The following is a 24,016-nucleotide window of genomic DNA, read 5'->3' as shown; positions in this document are numbered from 1 at the left end:
CCTAGGGGACGTCCATTAATTATGTAAACAATTTTTAGGCAATTTTTTACCCCCCCTCCCCCCTTGTCAACAACTGTCAAACTTTCAGTGACCCCCCTGATAAAATTTTACCCCCCCCCCCCTACACACTAACAATATTTTATACGGCTGGCTTTTATGCTAAAAATAGAATTATGGAAATTAAAAGGTCTACAAATAAATTTTAATACATTTTTTTTTAACTTGTTTAACAGATTTGAAATTGACTATAACACTTTGAATTCATGAAAAAATCGAGAGTTTATATTCTAGCTTCTATCATCTTCCCATGGGGAAGCCAAATGTTCCTCAATTGTTATAATGGGCATAGTGGCTGATTCATTAATTTCTTGTGGAACCGATACACCCGACGATTTAGTAACAACTTCCCTTAAAAATCTGTCTACAGTCTACAATCTACAATGAATAAAAACAAAATATGATGCAAAACTATGACTTCCTTGGCAAGAGCTCAACCGGTTTAGGATTAAACTGGTGGGCTGTTGACGGGCGAGCGAGTGTGTGCCATACCAACGCACCGACTAATTTCCTATTTTTTGATTTATTAAATTTATTGTAAAAAACAACATTGTTGACGTCAATTTACCTTGAACTCCCCCTCCCCCATGTCAACAATTGTCAAACTTCTTCAAACCCCCTCCCCCCCATTTTGTTGACATAATTAATGGACGACCCCCTATTGAACGTTTAACCACCATGGTAATCGAGAAAAATGTTTCATGGCCTATATTAAATTTACATCATAAGGAATATCACGTCAGTTTTAATATGAACGAGAAGGTACAGAAGATACATCGAATCGATACCCCCGAAAAGTTTTTATCTTATCATACTGTAGGACAAAGTCAAATGTCTAAGTGATTACTGTGATCAGGTGCTGATGACGTCCACAGTCCAGTGAATGTGGGTCTCTAAATATGTGTAGCACATAATCAGAAGAATGTAAGTAAGTAATGTGATCAGGTGATGTAGCACACAGGTGAGAGTCTGATTAATGTATTCAGGTGATGTAGCACACAGGTAAGAGTCTAAGTGATTAATGTATTCAGGTGATGTAGCACAGAGGTAAGAGTCTAAGCGATTAATGTGATCAAGTGATGTACCACACAGACAAGATAGTCTAAATGATTAATGTGATCAGGTGATGTACCACACAGACAAGATAGTCTAAGTGATTAATGTATTCAGGTGATATAGCACACACGAAAGAGAATCTAAGTGATTAATATAATCAGGTGCTGGTGTAACACACAGGCAAGAGACCTTAAGTGATTAATGTGATCAGGTAACGTGGCACACAGGCAAGAGAGTCTACGTGATTAATGTAATCAGGTGCTGGTAGCGCACACAGGGAAGACAGTCTAAGTGATTAATGTAATTAGGTGCTGGTGTAACACACAGGCAAAAGAGACTAAGTGATTAATGTAATTAGATGCTGGTGTAACACACAGGCAAAAGAGTCTAAGTAATTAATGTGATCAAGTGCTGATAATATCAGCAATCCGGAGAGAGAGAGAGAGAGAGAGAGAGAGAGAGACTCTGGTCCACCTGGTTTCGCCTTCACGGATATCGAAACCGCGACCCTTGTATTACGAGACCAATGCATGCAATGGATTCTATTAATGCATTTTGCTGTACAAAAATCAGTCAATATCTTTCCCTCTAACTTGTTTTGTTATTTTGTATGCTGAAAACCCATTTTAATCTGAACTATTTCAGATTGGTGGCAAAGTAAAGAGCTTGTCGGGGAAGGCGGAGGAAATGATTGTAAAAGTTGCTAAGGATGAAAATGTTTCCTTCATTGTAATTGGGTGTCGTGGGAAAAGCAAAGTCAGGCGGACCTTGATGGGTAGCATCACTGATTACGTCATCCATCATTCTCACGTACCGGTCTTTGTCTGTAGGCATGACCGTCTTCACCATTAGATTGCAGACTGATACTCTCACATTTAGACTGGACTCGTGTACTTTGAACGGTTTGTCAGAGTAAATTTGAATTGATCATTTTTTATTTGCCACTGACCTGTTGCTATAAACTAAAATGTTTTCGTTAAATAATCTTTGTCCCATTTTAGAAACTCTGAAAAATGTTTGACAGTCCTTTTTTAATCGTAAAAATGAAACAAATTTCGCATATAACAAGAAGAAAAAAAGTAAAGTTTAAGTTTTGAAACATACAATGCAGTGACATTATTTATATGGGAGATGAATGCAGCTGAGTTGCATTCAACTATAAACCTGGAACTGCCGATCAGAGGCCTACATTGGTTTGTGTACAGCAAATATGTAACAGTGGTTTACATCAGTTTGAATTTAATTTATTACAACCGCCATTAACTATGGCTAATATCACCTGTCTTAAACAACTGAATGGGTCCGTGATCCTTTTGTCGACCTTGTTAAACAGTTATTCTTAGGAAAATGTTCATTTTGTTAGTGCCTTTTCCATCGCATGCTAAAATAAAAAATAAAAAATACAACCTCAGACTTTAATAATGGTCATTTTAAACTGCCCCCCCCCCCCAACCCGTGGCTGTTATTATGTCATTATAACCTGATACTTTCACATTAAAATAGATGACGTATCCTCACTAACAACAACGCAAGCAACAGTTGCAGATAACTGAAATTGAACGATTTCTGTAAAAAAATAAAATGGCACAGAATATCAATAAATGTGCAGGTATTTGATTGGGACCCCGGATGACACAACGATTTTACCCCGTGTTCTTCGGGCGTGGATTTGACCACGTTCGTAGTAATAATAGTGCTGTTTTTCCTTATATCAATACAACACATAGGAGCCTTGTACGCAATCTTCAGTTGTGGAGGTATGTGAAAATGTGAAACTTTATTCTTTATTGCTATTCTTTCCTTGTGGGAAAATAATGCATATCTTAAATGTTTCGTAATTTCTTAGAGAGTTTCTTGAAGGTAAGACCTATGTCAGATAGCGACATGTTATCGGAGAGAATATAAGACTGGTTCAGGTTAGACAGACGCATGCACGAACGTAGTTATTATATTAATAACATAGTACAGTTATTTTTTGAAAATAGGGTTTAACGAGTAGCGAGCGAAGTCACTTTATCTGCATACATGTAATGTTTATTACTGTATAAGTACATGAACTCATTTTTAGGTTTGTCTCAGGTTTTACACCTCTCATTGATTTGTACGGTTAAGTTGGTCATTGAATGATACTGGTCGACTTAGTGTGAAGGGCCAAACGTTCTGGTCCAACGTGTCTGTGGAGTAGTGTGTGTTTTATATTTGGATTTTTTTAAAAAGCTTAGCTTTAACAATATTTCAGTGATATCGCGACGATGTCTGTAGTGTGGCAGTTTATAGTGATGTCTAGCACTGGGGCGTCATACCGCATACATGTAAGTATCATGTCCCAGCCAGTCACATTAACCTGACACCAGGCCGAGCAGTCATAATACCAACTTCTTAATGTTTAGCGTCTAGCGAGGCAGCTGTCGGTACAACTTTTATAAGTCTTTCTTATGATTCGGCTGGGGATTGAACCTGTGACCTCCCGCATCCGAGTCAGACGCTCTAACCACTAGGCCACCGGAGCGGTCTGCGGAGTAATGAGGTTCCAGTTTGATCCTTCAATGGGCCGATAGTAGTGGACTACATGAAATCATTCAGTCATCAACCATTTACTGGGATTGGTGGATTCGGAATACTTATATTCATTGTCCGTCATGTTGATGTACAATATATTGGGGTTTCTACCAAACATTCAGTGCCATTAAATGTATGCCTATCTATTTCACAATCATACTTGTTGATGAAGGATACACGAATCACATTTGTTGACAAATCCATACATTAATCTTATCGATTGATAAATCGATAAACTGATTATATTTATTTGTTAAATGCACATATTAAATAAATCTATACATTGATAACATATGTTGATAATTCAATGCATCGATGAACTGTGCTTTGATCGTATCCACTGACGAAAATTACCATTTTCTTATATCCTTTTATACGCTTTGTTTGCATGTACACTGTAGTGTTTCAGCTGTTTACGTTAGTTTGCCAGCGGTGGAAGGGTGTGATATCGGGTGTGTCAGATTAAATTACCACTGTGTTGCATTATAAATAAACATCGCCTTCACGTGCCTTTGATATGCGTCTACAATAGCTCCAATCCCACACGGTCCCATTCTGTTTAGTTCAATAAATCAAACAACCCCCAAATTCTGTTTTGATACTGATGGACGATATGTGGTTCTTATGTGACCTTTTCATTAAACTGTGCAATTTTGCTGCATGCAAATCTTTCCGGAACAAACCTGCGTACACTTTAGACACATACCAGTAACTGGTATCTACCATATCAAGCGCGAAATTCAAAATGGCCCCCGGACAGATAGTTGTGTTATTCCAGGTGGATTTACAATCACCAAACGTATGATATGCTCCGGAAATATAATGTACATGTCACCAAAAGAACTCTACAGCTGACGGTAGCTGCACAGCCACGAGAAATACCGGTAAGCGTATAAAATGTACACCGATGTGTGCAGCAAATTTGGAGGTAGATAATTGCAACTTTTAATGAATAGGTGATATCAGCCCCTCATCCGAAAATCAATATCATCACGGGTGAAGGGCTGATTTATCGGCCTACATTCTATTTCAATAAGGAGAAAAATTATCTTTCTCGTCATTTTAATACCAATCTTGTTTTGCAGAAAACTTAACTGAGTGGGTTGTTGACATTATTAACAAATACAATTACGGCATTTTACTTAACTACTATTGACAAATTAAAAAAATATTCTTGTCTTTTGCCAGCACATACAGAACTAATAATATTATTCAGCTGATGTAGAATTGACGATTCAATGCAGTATGGTTGTTTTTGTTGTTGTAGGGTTTAACGCCATTTTTCAGCACACGATGGGCTATACATGACGGCCAGTATTAATGGTGGAGGAAGAACCCGAGAAAACCCCGGAAAGAACCACCGACCCACGAGAAGCTACTGGCAAGCTTTCTCACATACCCACATTGGCTGAATCCGAGACTCGAACCCACGCAGACAGAGGTGAGATGGCAGTGACCCGTAACGGAGAGCGCTTTAGACCACTCGACCACTCGGGGCCCCCAATGCAATATGGAGTACTGTGGCTAATGTATGAAAAGTTTCGTGAAATTTTGGCTGTGTGAAATAATTAGACAGAAAAGAACTTATCCTGGTAGTTTTCTTGTTGTGGCTTATTTTTATGTGGGTTATATTTATGTGGGTTATTTTTGGGGGTTACATTTATGTCTCGTTTTATGTTGGTTATATTTTTTAGGTTATTTTTATTTGAGTTATTTTTATGTGGGTTATATTTATGTGGGTTATTTTTTGTGGCTTATTTGTTTGTGGCTTATTTTTATGATGGAAATGGGTTATGGGTTATGATCTAGCATTCCAAGTGTGATAAATTAGGTCGACTCGTCGAGTTTATTGAGGAAAGACAATGTACAGACTGTAATACTTTTGTTAAACAGTGACAATAATGCCATAACGATACTATTCAGTGCTTTGTAAACTATTTACTCGGCAAGTTGAGTGAAATAAAAATTGCTGTCCTTGCGGAGAGCCTTTTCTCTACTTGACATGAATCGTTGTATCTGACCTGGCAGAAGTTATTTCCCCTACTTGACATGAACTGTTATATCTGACCTGGCAGAAGTTATTTCCCCTACTTGACATGAATCGTTATATCTGACCTGGCAGAAGTTATTTCCCCTACTTGACATGAATCGTTATATCTGACCTGGCAGAAGTTATTTTCCCTACCTGACAAGAATCGTTATACCTGTCCTGGCAGAGGACATATCTCTACCTGACAAGAACCGTTACATCTGTCCAGACAGAGGAAACTTTTTGTTACATGCATCGTTACGTCTGTCCTTGCAGAGGGAATTTTCTCTGTTTGACAAGAATCTTTACATCTGTCTGGCGCATTTCCTCTACTTGACAAAAGTCACTACATTCGTCTGGTCAGAGGGCATTTACTCTGCTTGGCAAGAATCGTTACATCTGTCCTGGCAAAGGACTTTATCTCTACTTGAAAAGAGTCGTTACATATGTCCAGACAAATGGTATTTACTCCTCTTGAAAAATATCTTCACCTATGTCCTGGACTAGGGCCTTTTCTTTGCTTGACAATATTCGTTAAATCTCTCCGGGCAGAAGGCATTTACTCTTGTCCTTGAGTAGGGCCTTTTCTCTGCTTGACAAATGTCGTTCCACCTTTCCAGGCAGAGGGCTTGACAAATATCTTTACCTAGGGTAGGGCCTTTTCTCTACTTGATAAGATTCGTTATCTGTTCGGACGGACGGCACTTACTATTATTGACAAATATCGTTACACATATCTTGGAGGCGGGCCTTTTCTCTACTTGACAAGAATTGTTACTTTGACTCATTTTACATATGATAAAAATAACCCGCTTTTACATTTTGGCATTTAGGGATGTCAGTCAGGTGAACAAAGTTCGACCCACTTGCGCCTGTTGTTTCTCATCATTCTAATCAGGGTTTTGCTATAAATAATCACCTAGTGATTGATTTGTCTCGTGACATCTGTCATTGGCATGTTGTCCACATATGTCTCATATATGCATTACTTTCTGATGATTTTCATTTAAAAAATACGACAACATCACTCCTGACAAAAACAATAACAACAACAGAAAACAAAAGCGTGTAATTTATGTGTCTTTTCCTGTACGTTTAGTGTATAAGATTAATTTGTTCACTTTACTGTGTGCTTTACAAGATGAACTGTATGTTGTACATACGTGTCACACATGTAGGGTTATATCGTTTTGATGTACTTAAGGAATGCCTCTGAACAAGATGTTTCACGTAATGGAACCCTCTTTTAAAACTAGTTAAGTCATTATGTCAGGTCTGCATCTAATAATTGTTTAAGTCATATCTAACTCGAGACAACATGCTAAAAAATTAATCATAATTGGTTTACATATTAAATTCTCTTGTTTCTAACATAATTTACATACATCTATATGTTCTCACGTGTCCTTCGTATCGGTTCTGTTCTTATAATTCTCATATCTGGGACCATATTTGTGACACAAATGTAGAAATTGTGCTGTGTAGAATCTCTCAAACCTGAGTCAGTGTCAGAGAGGTATGGATTTTAAGAGGGCAATGACTTTTCAAGCACTTAGAAAATGTTGGGCTTTACTATATTTATTTTGTGATGGAAAGAGCCTCTTAATGCGAACTGTATTTCTGGACTTGCTATGTAGATTTAGTAAGTTGTCTCAAACAGCGTTTCTTTCTCATAGTGTGTGTGCCTGTCTGTGTGTGTGTTTGTGTGTTTGTGTGTGTGTGTGTGTGTGTGTGTGTGTGAGACAGAGAGAGAGAGAGAGAGGTAGAAGTGGGGTTATGAAATAAATAATTGAATTTATTTAAAGATTTTATCAGATTTTAATTTTAATTTTGGCAAAAAACAGACAATGATAAATTATTTTAGTTATTTAGATGGTGGTCCTGCAACTATTCTCCTTTCGATGCAACCAAACGACAATCACACACCTTTTCACACAAAGTAAAAGTAATATTTACATACTTTTACGATCTTCCCATTAGGAGAAAAGAATCAGATTACAACTACAATGAGATTACAACAGACGAAATAAGTGTCAGACTAATATTACGTCGTATAAATAATATTCTTTATTGCTCCCCATACTCTAAAGCGGCTTTCCACATTTGGGCAATATTCATACGGAGCTAATGGCTTAATTGACGGACCGAATTTAAAGTTGTATGACTGCATTAATAACATATTAGATCTGAAGGTATGTCCGTAAACGTGTTAACTTCCATTAATATGAACTCTTCGGTATGCAAATCCAACCTAGCTTCGCATGCGTGATATAATGCTACCAGTTCCAGCAGCGCATTGCTTCACGATAGGCCTCAGATCACAATTGTTCTTCTATTTTGTGTATAAACTTTCAACAGTATGCCACTTTTACCAGAACTGCTAGATATTAATGGACTTTAGTTCAATAAATCCTGCAAGCTTTCATCATAGGATGAGGGGCCTGTATTTTTTGTGCATTACTGATTGTAAAGAAACTGACGTAGAGGAAGTAACAGGGATATTTAATATCTTACTGTTTTTGTTAAAGAGGCGCTCTACAAATAATTACTTACTTCTGAGAGAGTTACAGGCGTACGGTGATTTTGTTTGCATTTGCAACATAGACAATGGAGAGAATGTCGGCATACCTCTATGCCACTTTCATGTACTGTCGCTAAATGTTCTGCGTATATTGTACTAGTAAGAAATGTACAAGATCTAAGCACATAACTGACCAAAATGGTTGGTCCCATATGTGCTTGAAAACTCAAACTGAATCATTCCAAAGTACACTATCTTTAGTAGTGATTAAAGTATGGAAAATTAATTTTTCAGATTAAGTAGTAAAAGCTTCTGAAAGTGCAATGAAGGAATTACAAAACATATACAAAGTAAAAAAAAACAGTTATCGGCTTGTTTATTTACAATTTACCTTTGAGGTCAGGAAGTGAAAATGACCAAGCGGAGCTAGCAGCTTTTTGATAGGTGTACATTTGAAATAATGCCAATCTGTATACTCTATAACCCAAGCACAACTATCAATCATAAACCAAAATAAAGTGAATATAAAGTTCCTTTAACAATGACTAAGATATAGAGGGTCTTTTTCTTAGTACGCCACGATGAGGAAAACTTGTGAAATTCTTTTTCTTTAAAAATCTAGAAAAATGCTACCTTAACAACAAGGAAATTGAATTTTCTATACAAATACATAGTTTCAAGTCTTCCTTATAAATATTACAGTAAGTTTCTTTACCACATAAGTCAGTATAATGCATTCTTAAAGGAGAGGGTGGGGTTGGTGACTGCAAGTTTACACTTTTTGCAGTAAATTCCAGTCAAACTAAGATACCTTCAAGAAAGGTTTATTTTAAACGTATATATTGTCAATTTTTATCCACTACTAACACATTTGTAGCCATTTAAAGCGCTGTACTGTTGCATTTTTGGCAAGGTGCAGTGTATGACTTGATGTGTTCACAAGCGAGAAATTCAGTTTGTAATAACTTTTTTCATTTAATCAAATTATTTTATTCAGTAAAATTTTATTTGTAATTTTGAATATCTGTATTCAGAAGTGCTCATGACAGTAATTTTTGAAACGATGATAGTACAATTTTGAAACAAATTGAATTTAATTAATTTTTAATTATAATAGAATTTAAAGTCAGAAACTGTTAAATTTAGATAAAAGTTTGCACAAATCTGCTGAGCATAGGTGGTGAGACATGTATAGGGTACTACATCTAGTGGCAATGGGACATGACAACGCCCTGCAGAATATCAGAAAAAAACTTAATACACCAAAATCAGCAGGTCCTGGACATGGCATTAAACAAATACCTACACTTGACATGTGTTAGTTGCAAGGTGTCAAGGATGCATCTAGTTGTCATGCTAGATGACAGGATACGAAAAATTACATATAACCGTGGGAGCTGCACAATACGTTGATTAGATTAATGCAAAGCGTAGTGCTGAATGCAACAATGAACGGTGACCATAAGAAAAGAAATAAGAAACCGGCGGTAATTCTCCATGAAATAAGGGCATTATTCTTTTCAACGAGGACTCACCGACTGCCCCTTTTGCACCACAGCCCAGAACGAGTGAAGTCCACTTTTCCGTGGTAGTCACGTGAAATGCTGATGGTGACTTCGTATCAATACCAGACTATGAGAGTACATTCAAAACGGTTTCAACTGCTGCGGCATGTTCCTGGTACCAACACGAGACTAGCAGATAATGGCAGATGCATGGAAAATATCGCTGAAGACTAATCACCAAGCATACACCTACTGCAATAACCCTGAAATGCAGATTGCGAAGAAGATGAAAGCAAGAGTCTGCTGGAAAATAATATTAAAGTGTGTAAAGTATGACTTTCAAGTACCTAAATCGAAGCTGTATCAGGAAGTGAAGACAAACATGCGAAGACCAAATATTGCCACACCAAATATTGGACTTCTGGTTTTCAGGACATACCTGAATGTAATACAAAAACACGCTTGATTATGGCTAGCATGAATATGCCACCTCCATCCAGAAGCAACATGCAGCGGACATTTCATATGGTGGCCAAGAATGTATCAGAGTTAAATTAATGGAATATGGCTGATAAACTTTAATTATTTACAAATATTAATGTGATGCATGGAAACAAACCCAGTACTAAAACATGACAATAAATAGCAGACACGAGTCAACAATTACAGAAAGTCGTACAAAGCCCGGTCATAATGTTTCACAGGCTGTTGGTATTTTAAGTGAAACAATGGCTGACAAGAAGTGTTATCATAAATGCTTGCTTCCAAACTTTGCTGAATTGGAGCTTGGCTGTAGGGACAAGGAATGGGTTTACAATGTCCAGGTAGGCAACCAGAGTGTGCAGCAATCTTACTGCCCTCTGTCAATGGTATGACTAATGTTAGTAACACTGACCAAAGTTCTTGAATCACCTCTGATGTGCTGTGGTAGAGGCAGGTCACCGCGTGCAAGATAATCTGTAATATGTGGTGGAGATGTGACCAGTAATTGTAGGTATTGTTACAAGTATCTCAGATCCCATAAAATCACTGACATGGAATCTGACGGTGTTAATTCTTTAAATTTTGAAAATGAGACTGAGTGTATCAGCATGTGAAGTAATGAAACTGTATACTGATGCTCAGAAATGTGAAGCAAATAATAGATCACTGAGTGTTTCATTAACGAGAAATGTGAACTCTTGTAGCGTTTTCTATATTTAATTTGTATTGTGGATTGGGTTTTGTCCATTATTATATGTTATGTATATTTAATGTGTATTGTTTAATTGACTTTTGTCCATAACTGAGGGAACGTGTTTGGGTTTACTTGACATGCTGTTTTTTTTTATAAACAACATATTATATAGCTAATTCTTATCTATGATTTAAGATTTTAAATTAAGATCGTTATTATTTGGAGGTAAACATGTCTATGTGGCCTTTTGACCATGGAAGTTTCTAGAAGTAATCTTGTTTATGAATTTGATGAGATTATTACCCTTATCCTGGTTCTGATAGTATGTCTTACTTTTTGTATAAAGGAGAAGTAAACAGAAAGTCTTGATCCTTATCTTAACATCCAAAGTATAATCAATCTTTTAATCGTGGTCAGTTGATATTTGAGAGAATTTATATTTTTAAATTATTCACTGGAATTATAAAGTGCTAAACAATACTTTGGGACTAAATCACTATTCTAGGATTATTGTGGATTCATTTGGAGACATTTCGGGTTATAGCCTTGTGGCATATAAAGACTGTTTGCATACAATCACTATTAAATGCTATTGGTACATCAGTGCTTTCAAATATTGGAATTCATTCGAAACACCATTGGAATTCATTCGGAATAACCCATATTTTTTCCTTGTGGTATGAATTTTAGGGCTATTTGGGATTTATTTCACAATGCTGTAAGTTCTTTTTAAATTTTCAATTTATATTAAGGGAAATAAATTATTTGTTGAACTTGACTAAACTTGTTGGCTTTATTATTGTTTGATTTAAGACCATAGAGTCGTAACACTAGGAATACAGTTGGCAGAGCTTCATTAATCTTTCACAGATTGAATAACAACCCTGAAACTTTCCGCTATTATATAATAAGAGGATTCTGGTGTGGACATTTTATCACGTGCAAAATATGCACTGTATTAAATGGATAGGGAAGCTGAATTTCAATAGCCTCATTAAAAGAGATCAGATAATGTGAAAATGTAAAGTTATTCAGGAGGGAAATCAGATTTATGGACATTTGAAAACCGAGTAACCATGGGAACTCCAAAAATCTCAACAAGTTTGCAAGGAATGCATAGTTCCGATCTTGCCTTTTCAATATGAGGACGGATGATTCTGTGGGCAGGATATTGACATATAGACTATTGTCAACTTACTCTTTAAGAGAAATGCATCATAATAATTTAAATATTTCTAGAATTATTTCAGAGTTAAAGGTCTTTAATTCATGTGTTTCATTGTGATGAAAATTAAAGTATTTATGAATTTTATACTGCTGCAGGAAAAGTAATATTATTATAAATAAATGCTATTTCTACATATTTATACGAAGTAGGAATGGAAAATATTCCCCGTGCCCTTTACAAACACTTCTTTTCCACATTTAATTGTCTCTGAATTCTCTACAACTGTCTCAGCAAAACAAGTGCACGGAGAGTTATGAGAAATGATTCACTTCATGTTCTATCTCATTAAACCATACAAATGAGTCTGTGAGCATTTACTATCATTTGCAAGGTATTGGTGACTTAACGGTTAGATGACCATGACCACTAGACTTTACAGGCCTGGCCAAGATCAAATATTGTAAATTGGGACACACTGTGTGCCAAAACTAGTTACGTGTATTTCCGACAAAGCCATCCAATTTGGACTCTATGCAGGATAAAAAGATGAAAGCGAGGCTAATGATGCTGAGTAAGAAAATAAAGTATGATCACTGATCTCATCACGTTGTACAATGCTGAAAATTAAATTGAATGAAAAATAAGTAAACCTAATTTTTGAATCTATTTTTTTTTTGCAATAATTTTTTTTACTCTTGTTCAGTTATCTAAAGAATGCACCACACATGCATGAATTTTCAATTAAGTGTAAGTTCTTGTCTCAAATGAGAGATCAAACACACACACCATACCCCCATCGAAAAGGAACTTCTGATACGGGTATCAGACCACAATTATTTTTATTCTATTTTATGTATAAGAATTCAACACTATGCTACTTTTACCGTATCGCTTTTTGCTACAAATGAATCAACCTTAGTTCTATAAATCCTGTAATGTTTTATTATAGGTTGACCGGCTCGGTTTTGTGCATTACAAATGTAAACAAAATGACGTAGAGGAAGTAAACAAAATGCGTCAACATGAATCAGGGAAGTAGGGGCAGTTTACATCCTATAGTTTTCATTATACAATTTAATAAGGTATCAATTCTGCCCTTTCTTAATTATTATAATAAGTGAATTTTGGTCGGCCTCATGGGGGGGGGGGGTAATTGTAATCCGATGGCAATTAGTTTCCCCATATAGTCTCACCATTTGTTTGTCATTACTGACCTTTACAGTGTGTCAGAATCAATCAAATGCCAATCTGTAGTATCATCAAAGATGAATGACGATGTACTTGTTATAGGTCAACCGGCATTTTTTTGTTAGAGACTGGACCGTAAACAAAGCCGCATGCTATATGTCAAATATTTCACTTCTGGATAATCTAAAATAGACTGGGATGAATTCATGGTTACTGCCTTGAAAGTAATAATTGTGATTCAGAATTGTGTCAGACCAACTAATTAATAGAATTATTTTGTCTGACTGTTATATTTGCATTCCTAATACATTTTAATTTTGGTCAAATAATATTTTGGATTTTAAAGGCAAACAAAGAATGCGATAACTGCTAGACAGTGTGCTTTGTTTGTGTTCAGAAAGACGGATATTTGGAATAGATACTTCTCACAATTCAAAACTTTATTTGCCATATCATTATTATCATATACATTTTTCAATACAGGAAACATTATTTCTAATACAATATAATTTCTACCTGAAAATATGTCGCGAACATTCCCATATATTTCAAGCAGACATTTTGCAAGAAGAGGGCACAATAACATAATCTTTTTGTTATTACAAAAGTTGGCTACGTGAATTAATACAGAAAAAAAATCTAGTATAACTTTAACATTGTTTTTGTTTAGTTTGCTTGAAATAAAACTTTCGTTACGTATTCGTAGCCGTTCCATACTTATATCGTACATGAATAATTGTCAGGTAAAGATATAAAACCAGGTACCTTTTCTGACCAACGATCAACGATAAAAAATTGTTTTATTTATTATCAAATAATAAATAAACTATGTTTAGGAAAAACATCAAAGTTACAAAATATATATCGTACATGTATAATCGTCAGGTAAAATAAAAAACAAGTACATTTTGTGACCGGTGATAAAAAATTGTTTTACTCATTATTTTTATAGTTTGTAATATTATTATTAACAATGTCAATTCCAAGTATGCAAGTATAGATATCGAAAAGAATTAAGATCATTACAGAACATAATGTGTGGGTGGAAATGATTTAAAATCCCTCAGATCACAGTATTGTATTAAGTTTATCCAAGAAAACCAATTTTAATAGGCTTTTTCATACTGCGTTTTCAGATTACAAGGATAATGTTCACACATTAATCAAGTAACTAACAGGTTTCAAATTTCTAAATTTTAAGTAGGTGCCTGAACAGCAGAGTGGAACAAATGTTCCACAACAATGGCGTTTGCCTTAGAGAGCTAAAGTACAACCACATAGATTTTGCTAGACCATACTCAAATGATTATATGCAACATTTTTGCTTACTTTATAAAAGTAAAATGACTAGCAAGTAATGGTTTAAAACCTTGAAAAAAAAAAAAAAGAAAAAATACCCCAACCAAACAAGATCATTGCCCTTGACACATTCATGTCGAACTTCTTCAATATGCCACAATATAAAGATTACAATATGTCATATGGGAAATATAAAGGTTTCACCAAAATATGTTTGGCCACAAGTTCTTTTTTAAACATTCTTTGCCAAAATAGACAGAACAATATCGTCGGAACAGTTTAGTTATTAAAACCTGCCATGGCATTAACTCGGTGCACATTTATGTGGATAAATCTATGAAGTATAGTATCGGCTATTTCCAATGTAATTTCAACCTCTTCAGTATAAAAAAAATATAAACGAAGATATAGCAGAGTAAATAAAAAAATTATTAAAAAAGAGTTAAAATCGTGTCAACAGTCCAACGCCTGTACATTATACTATTGTAGTCAATTCGTGATTTCGCCGTAGATCGACAAAACATTTTACTTTTCACATTTAACTTTAAGTGAAATAAACATTTTCAGGTCATTATTTATTCTTTGAAATTACCTTCGAGTAAATAGCTTTGTCTTGTTCTTGATATTGTCAGCATTTAACTGACTGGATGGTCGCGCGCAGACATTTGTCTCTGTTGGTTTTTTTTTGTTTACGAAAACTTCCTCAAATTCTCCCTAAAATCAATTTAGGATAACGACAGTGTGCATTGGAAGCGACCCAAGCACAACAGCGTAGCATTTTTTCTTGATAAAAAGTTTCAGTGATTTTCTGTATTATATTTCAAAAATTCTTCGCAGTGCAATGAGAAAGCAATCAAGCGTGGTATTTTCTTTGTGAAAAACGTACGCAGCGAATTCGATGCCCATTTTTGATTGAGAGAAGTAGTGCCAATAAACCTAATGGTTTATATGTCGTTGTGACTATATGATAATTTTTCTATTTTAAAAATTAATTTTTTGCTTTTGAAGCAGCAGCGGGGGTGAACAGACTCCAACTGACTTACCCCGCCAAATCGCCAAATAAGCCTTCTAAACCCCCCTTCCACAAAATCGCAAAAAATCACAAACAAAATTTTAAAAAGGTCTGACCGGTGACTGGGGTACCGAGTATGAGACAGCACCCTCCCTGCTGCTCTTTTTCCTACTGCTCTTATAAATATATCCTATCAAGACCGATTCGATATCGTGATCGAGGATCGTGTAAATTTCTTGTTATAAAACCATGCGCGGTTGACTGTGCCCGTGAAAAGAAATTTTTAAAAAGATTATGATCCGTGTCCCCGGAACACCAAGTCTGGGGAATAGCTCTCAACGTATGTCTATCAACTCCGTTAAATACAGCTAAAATATTACAGTTATTTCTGATCACTTTCGGTATTTGTGTATACCGCTGAGTAACATAAATCACATCTGTGTTTTTATGTCTTCCTCGGGAAAACATCCGAGCTGGATTTGATTGTTTGTCCAGCATTACATCGTCGTACACAACTAAATTATTAATAGACCCATTGAGGTCATCTATGGACTGTGCTTCATCAATATCAGTGATAAAATCAATAATATCATCGCCGTTTTCATTTAACAATTTTGCATTTTCATTAAAAATCCTTGAAGACTTCATAACATCGTTGATCATCAACTGATGGTGCTATCAAATACAACTTATCCCATTTGATCTATTTCGTTATTAAATTAAGTAGCAACTGTGTTTTACCACTTCCAGATGGACCTATAATAATAGCTCCAATAGAATTTGGTATCCCTGGATGGTGTTTTACTGGCTCCCGCGCTCGTGTCGCTGAGAAATCAATGACATCAATGTTATACAAAAAATAAATAAATTTGGATTTATATTGCGTTCGATGTAAAACATTCATCCGTACGAGTGAATTATCAACTATAACAACAAAAAATAAAAGGCGCGTGGTTACAGGCAAGTGTGAACAAAGTGGTACAAAAATATAAATTAATTCCCCTGACACAGTCAGGTGACAAGTCAAGAAAGACCGGTGGTGATATCGCTACGTCGTTGGGAAAATTGCCAGGAACTCCGTGGGGAAAATACCCAGGAGAAAAACATCTTCCAGGATATAACTATTGAGGTCCTAGTATCAAACTTGATATCAGGCTTGATAATCAAGATCGGCCAAGGCCTGGTTAGTATCCAGTAAACGCTATTGATAAAGCGTGCCACGCTCATGATGTAGCTTATCGAGTAAAGGATCTTCAGCAGCGACATATTGCAGATGCGAAATTAATTCATGGTTAATTCCATAAGAAATGAATCTTTCAAAGAATCATTAGCTAACTGGTTGGTGCGATCTGCGATGAAAGGTAAGCTAGTATTGGGAAACGGAGTTTCCTGAACCGGTAATTAATCATCCGATTATTAAAATACTGGAATCGATTTATTATAGCCCAAGATGATAATGTTGGGGTAGAGCAGCGATTAGTAAACTCGCCGACACAGCAAACGTTACACGCGTTGTTGCTGCAAATTGGTTAGGAAGACAGACAATATGGCAAATTTAACTACCACCATCTAAACGAATCGAGTATGCACATTTTGATGTCAGCGTGCCAAATGAAGTTCATCAGGCGGATATATTAATTTTACCGCATGATACTATCGAAACATGAAGACTTCAAACATACAAATACGCGCTAACGGTTGTTGACGTTGCAAGTAGATACAAGGAAGCAGAACCATTATCAACTAAAACAGCAACTGAATTGGCTTCTGCGTTTGAACGAATTTATCAACGTGGTGGTCTACGATGGTCACAGCTGCACCAAGTTGATCCTGGTAAAGAATTTCAGGGTGCAGTATCGTTGCTGATGAAACGATATAACGTCAAAATACGACGAAGACATACAGCAATTCATCGTGATCAGGCAATTGTTGAACGATTTAGTCAAACACTTGCAGAGCGGTTATTTGGATATCAATACGCGAAGGAAATAGTTCAGACCGACGATAGATCTCGTGAATGGGTTGTAAGATTGTCAAGTGTGATATTTACATTAAACAATGAAGTAACTTAAACAATTGCGTTGAAACCTATTCACGCGATCACAAAACAACATATACATGTACAACGACGTGCTTTTTGAAAACAACCAGCATTGGATAAAGTTACTGTAAGATATTTATATGAACCTGATGAACTTAAAGGTGATAAAAAAGGAGCAACTGATCCTATTTGGAGTATTACAACGCATACAATTCCTAGCGTGGTTACATCTACAGGTAGACCTGCAATCTACAGATTAGATTCAACTGCTCCTCAACGTGGATTTACACGTGAACAATTACAATTAATTCCTATAGACACAGAATTACCATCACGATCACCGTTGTAAGGTGCCAGGTCAGCATTGTATTTTTGCGTGTATGACCAAGACTACTATCTTTGCTATCTATGGTAAATTGTCTTAGATTATTAAGAATATTGCTCAACAACATTACTGTGTTACAGCTCGCACAATGATTATTCTGTTGTTGTTTCAGCGTCATGATAAATTCAACATCGAAATCAAATTCGCGCTTATATTTTTGTAAAGCTTTTTATAACCAGCTTAAAAAAATTTCTCGCTGTCAACAACATCACTGGTAGTTTCTATAGTGTCTATGACGATTCTCCGCAACTGAGATATTCTTCTGACTTGAAACACTGCGAGATAAATTAAGTTTGACCACTCGATACGATCATCAAAGATCCAAACTCGCGTATCAGAAATAGTTAATCCTTGTGATTAGTGGATCGTCATTGAGTATCCTAGCGTCCACGGAGAATTGTCCATTTTCAGCGCATCCTCAACAACACTGACATCAACTGCGACAATATCATTTAAGACGAGATTCTATTTCTCGGTCCGTCCCGGTATATCAACGTCGATATTTTGTCGCCGCGTGTCGATCGGTCAATAACATAACGGTGTTGGTAGCGCTGGATACTTTTCCTTGTGTTTTTCAAATAATCGTTGTTGAAGTTCATCGCGAATTATCTTTCTACTTGCTACTATTAAGTCGCTTGGTTTCCATGTGCTTCAAAATTGATTTATGGGAGTTTCCGGTATCACTGTTCTCCTAGTATTAATCCACAAAAATCCTTTAACCATTCGTGCGGAGAATTTCCAACAAACGACGGTAGTTGACCATGATCACCGCACATTATCAAAGCGGTTTTTATTTTGTTAAAAGAAATATTTTTTGTACATCCAGCGACACTGTACATATCTCATCCCAAACGATAATCGCTGAAATATATTTCTCGCCCATTCGATCGGGAGTCCATGCGTCTCCGTTCCATCAAAAACAAAAAACTATGATATGTGCACGAATTTACTTCCCGTTCTCGCTTTCTCTTGGGAATCTATGTCTGGGTTTCAGTACAACTTATTTTCCCGGATATTCTCCGCGCCGAAATAATTCAATAACTAGTATTGTTTTACCACATCCCCCAGGTCCGTTTAAATAAACTACATTATGTCTGGATACTGGATCGTACACAGATGGCACTTTTGGCACTTGTCTCGGTGATGATTTTGATATAAGTATCCTTGATTTTAACATCAGCGGATTCGGTGTAGCAGTGCAATTCTTCTCGTTTCTTCTCTACGAGCTCAACCCGTTGATTTATCAAGGCCTTGAAACTTGAGTAATTCTAAATATTTTCTTTCGATATAAAATGAATCTGTGGAAACTCCATCGATAATAGATTTATAGAAACATACGCGAGCATTGAAGATCTTAAATAAGTAAATTTCGGTGACTCACCATCAGTATAACTTACAATTGTGCCAAGTTTACTTACATCTGACAAAAAGCTATTTCTCGACTTATAAACGTATTTTTGTTTATTGTGTCAGCGATTATAAAATCACAACTAGGTCTAACGTCTTCAAGAAATTCACTGCGTGTTGGCTTCCATGAATTCATTTCCTGAACAAAATGAGCGGCTACCGCAGGAACGGTAAAACAATTACTTAACAAGACATCGTCGTTGACAGAGTCAAAAAGTGTATATCGCCAAGCAAGATTTCTCATTTAATCGTGAAGAGATTCTAAACGATAAATGTCTCCGTTGGGTCGTACAAACTGATCATCATCAGTTTCATCGTCGACTGAACTTCGAAATAACCATGCTGATACGGGATCAGTCTTACTCGTATCGGCGATAAAATCAAACATATTTCGGTGGTAAAATCTAACGGTTCGATCTCTTGGAGATATTGTTATTGCGCTAGTCCACGCATGCGAATTATGATCAATAATCTCAATTCACACTCCTCCTGATTTTTTCTTTGAATCGTACAAACTCTCCCCTGTTATCGTTGCTACTATTATTGGAGATTTTAGTTTTTTTTTCTAAATCGGCGACATCATTAATAGTAGCTCCGGTATCTTTGACCGATTCGGCCCACTCACCTCACCTTTTTGTTTGCGCGTAAATCCGTTAACCCATTTCCACGTGTGGCGTTTGTAAAATGTTCGGTTACTCCTTCGGGTACACAATTTAATCTCGACAATTTCATTGGCGCTAAATCACCAATGTTGGGATCATTAATCGGATAAATTCCATAAATAACCGCGGCTACAGGATATGCTCGTTGCTAATTGTCAATCTCAGTCAGCATTCCTGGCTTGGAAATTTTACTTAACACAGCAACGGTTTTATTATGATAAACGGGGTCATATTTGTCTAAGTTTTCGTTGACTCTGTCAGTACAGCAAACTTTATTTTGATGAAATATTGTTTGTTGCCAAAAAGGTAATTAATAATCGTCAATGCTCGCTGGTCGTTCATTGTGGCATTGGTGACTCTCTTGACAGAGTCGACACCGGCGCCATCGTTGATCTTAAATGTTGACCACGTATTAGCTGCGCCGTCACGAAAAAATCTTCTTTTAGCTTCTCTGATACTTTTAATTAACTTGGATCTACTCGGTAACCTTGACGAACTCCTTGCCAGCGGCAACGCGAATATTTTGTCAAGATCTAATTCGTGCTTAGGAATTTTTGCTACGGCGACATCAGTGATTCGAGATAATCTTGCAAACTCATTTTCATGTTTTGGTACTCGTAGTGCACTCATATATTACTTTAACAAATTTAAGTTTAATTAAACACAATGTTGATAATAATTATAATAATTGCGCAAAATTTTTGCAAATGGAAAATGATTGGATCAACCGAACTTTGGAACCGCAAATGTAGAAGGGAGTTCATAGCCAGCATATTCGACGAGGAAGTAATGGTTCTGTCTCCTGCATACTTTGTAAAAATGGAGTACGAGGATTATAGGCGGTAATCATGGTGGTAAATAACGCAGTAATCAGCGCGGTAATTACATTGGTAATTACGGTAATTATAGAGTAATCATATATGTAATTATGGTAATTATGGAGTAATCATAGCGGTAATTATGATAATTATAGCGGTACAAAACCCCGTAAAACACGCAAAAAACGGTGATGTCGTAAAAGGGTGTTTTTAGTCCACGGCGATGAAATCACCATTATAATTACCGTCATAATTACCGTCATTGTTACCACTATGATTACCGTAATGATTACCACTATGATTACCCATCATTATGACCTTACATACAACGACAAACGTAAAACTCTTCCGCGCAAATCAAGTAAGTGTCCGGATTGATCAACAAGTTTTAAATTCATTCGCGATAATAGCGGATTATGACAGCGCAGATAAACCGGATTAATCGGTTATTGCACAATTAAATATCCAGGAGAAACTTGAGGCGTAAACGTAAAGAGAATATACCTTTGCTGAGCTTGATTTGATTTATCTATGTCGATTTGATAGCTGCCATCAATTGCATCACATACAAGATTGACCGCGATAGTTAATGTTATATATACGCTTCCCAGCGAAATATGGCGGCCTTCACCGTATTTGTCATTTTTAGCGCGAAGAATATTATCTCCAGCGATTTTGTTAAGTGCACTTATTTTTTCCAAAAGATTGATCGATGATATCATTGACAGATTTGTTTAACTCGGCTGCATTATATCCAGGAAAATTAAATGTCGGTAGATCTGCTTCTGCTACCGAGTATTTACTAAGAAATAATTACTTAAATCTGTTTTCTGACTTGATTATACCTTGTATAGTATTTTGATAAACAAATTCAAGGTCAAATACAATTTGATTTAATCTCATCTCGCGCAGAGGTCAAGTCAAGAAGATACTCTGTAAAACGCTGAAGCAAGTTTTCTCGTTGTAGTTCATGTTCGCGATTAATATAATTAAAATAAAGAACGAAAGTTTTTTTCTCTACCACCTGCTCTAATAATATCGCCATTAGGTTCGAGATATTCAAACTCACACGTTATTCTATCATTATCGTATATTAATTTGCCGCCAAACGGGTATTTTTTCATTGCTTTATATAAACCAGCATCGTTATAACCTGGATTAATTCCATGGTACTAACAATTCTCAGATGTAACCCGTGTAGGTTCGGGTATTGGTGCGGTAACCGGCGGAGCTACTTCAGGCCAACCTAAATATTTCTATCGCCGCCGACAAAGTTGGTTCTTGAACTGTTATAGCTATCTTGGATTCCCGTCCAGTTAGCGATTTTTGTACGCTGAAATTCATCAGTGATTTGTTCGATTTTATATATGCCCGTGGGTACGCCTACAACTTGCCAGTCGGGGGTTCCATCTGGGAGATTTTTGTATTCGCAAACACCAACGAATTATCTGAAGCCAATCCACCAAACGATCTTGCCATGATATTAGGCCAAATGTAATATATTCGTGTGCCAATGCGATTTTTTTTAAATACTGGAATTGCAGTTGGAAAAACAATATTAAATTTCAGGATTAGTTGAACTTGCTGATATCATTATGAATTTCAGCGGGGTTGTATTTGCGGCTATCTGCTGGAACAATTCCGTCATTATTCTTTTCATCTTGATTTAAATTATTGTGATTGCTTAAATCAGTTACTTCGTTGTATATTTTAACCATCTCGGTAAACTCAGAATCTGATATTACACCATTAAGGCTTCATGATATCAGCGACGATACTTTAAAATACGCGGTCGTGGCTGAGTTTAATCGCACCACGTAGTTGCTTAATTTTGTACTCGTGCACGCGGATATCTTCGTATCGATGATATTAAGAATACCGGCAATTGTCGTAGACTCACCCGCACATATTGTAAGCACAAGTGTCGCCACTACCGTTGCTGCTAACGAAGATAACCCTAGAGCGCCAATAAACGCAGACGCTGAATAAACCACAACGTCGATAATAACTGCGCGTCTACGATATTTTTTTACCTTGGTTGTATACTCGTCAACTATGGTCTTTAATGCTGTTTGCCATTCACGCACTTGATTATACCTAAACTTCTGCACGTTCATTATTATTAATTTGGTGAACTTAGATCAACTACAAATTCTACATACCATGTAAGTGACGCTGTTGCCAAACTTCCACCTCCAGCGATTTCGCTGGGTGTTATTCTAAATATTTCACTGACGCCACTGTCTATTATTGCACTGACGTTATTAACACCAGTAGACGTGCTTGAAGACACATTAAATTGTATAGCTGATAAAACTGTAAATCTGTAGATACCTTTAACGGTGGCGGAAAATCTGATAGTGTTACTTTGAGGCGTCCAGTTAAAAAAAACAAAAACACTGCGTTGTATACACAATATTAATATTATGTTTGTGAGGCATTTTAATTTTGTCAAGTCGCTCGGCAATAGTGGGAATTTCATTCATCATCGCGTTGATATTTTTCTTGTTTACGTGGACGTCGTTGATAACCGCGCTGAGTTTTACAGGCGCCGCATATGGAATTCCAAAGAAAATCTTCTGAGACTTCCTTAAAGGAGACCAGAAACCAATGGAAATATAGAATAATAATAAAAGTACTATAGCTGAAAACCTTATTCTGAAGTATCATCTGCGACCGTAATGCCAATATTTAAATATTGGCCTATCTTCTAGGAGCTGAATTTCCGTGACCTCGTATGCAAAATTTCCGCGCCTATTCGGTTACTTTCGGGATGTGACGTCATAGTAGCGACTCCAGCAGCCCAAGTGGGAGTTGCCAGAGTAAAAGACAATACCGTTTTGCGTTGCTTACGGGTGTAATAGAACATTAAGAAAAGCCTGTTGACATAAATTTAAAAAAATCTTTTCCGAAAGATAAAGGCATAATGAAAGAATGGGTACATTATTACAAACGAGTCGATTTCAAAGCAACACCATACAGCACTATGTGATCGTTACATTTCTCAAAGGAATGTTACGAGAGGGATCATGAAAAAATAGCAGCTCAAAGATACGCAAATGCTAGGCCTAGACTAAAAGTTGGCGCTGTTCCAGACATACCTTTGGACATTTTAAATCCTGGGAAAAGTGT

The 24,016-nt window shown here is 36.4% G+C and overlaps 2 protein-coding genes across 3 annotated transcripts in view; both read left to right on the top strand.

The window, feature by feature from the left end:
• LOC149796212 (uncharacterized) overlaps nt 1–2,561 on the top strand; it is a 55,091-nt gene extending 52,530 nt beyond the window's left edge. For both annotated transcript variants that reach the window (XM_089966168.1, XM_089966169.1), the window contains exon 4: nt 1,759–2,561. In XM_089966168.1, the coding sequence (XP_089822294.1) occupies nt 1,759–1,965 (207 nt within the window). In that variant the 3' untranslated portion in view covers nt 1,966–2,561. The remainder of the gene's footprint in view (nt 1–1,758) is intronic.
• Nucleotides 2,562–2,682: 121 nt separating this feature from the next.
• Nucleotides 2,683–24,016, top strand: part of LOC149796211 (uncharacterized) — a 60,136-nt gene continuing 38,802 nt past the window's right edge. The window contains exon 1 of the mRNA XM_089966167.1: nt 2,683–4,556. The gene's annotated coding sequence lies outside the window, so the exon portion shown is untranslated. The remainder of the gene's footprint in view (nt 4,557–24,016) is intronic.

The sequence above is a fragment of the Sinohyriopsis cumingii genome, chromosome 7 (assembly GCF_028554795.1).
Source record: "Sinohyriopsis cumingii isolate HCF-2022 chromosome 7, ASM2855479v2, whole genome shotgun sequence".
Taxonomy (NCBI): Eukaryota; Metazoa; Mollusca; class Bivalvia; order Unionida; family Unionidae; genus Sinohyriopsis; species Sinohyriopsis cumingii.
This window is presented reverse-complemented; position numbering and strand designations above follow the sequence as displayed.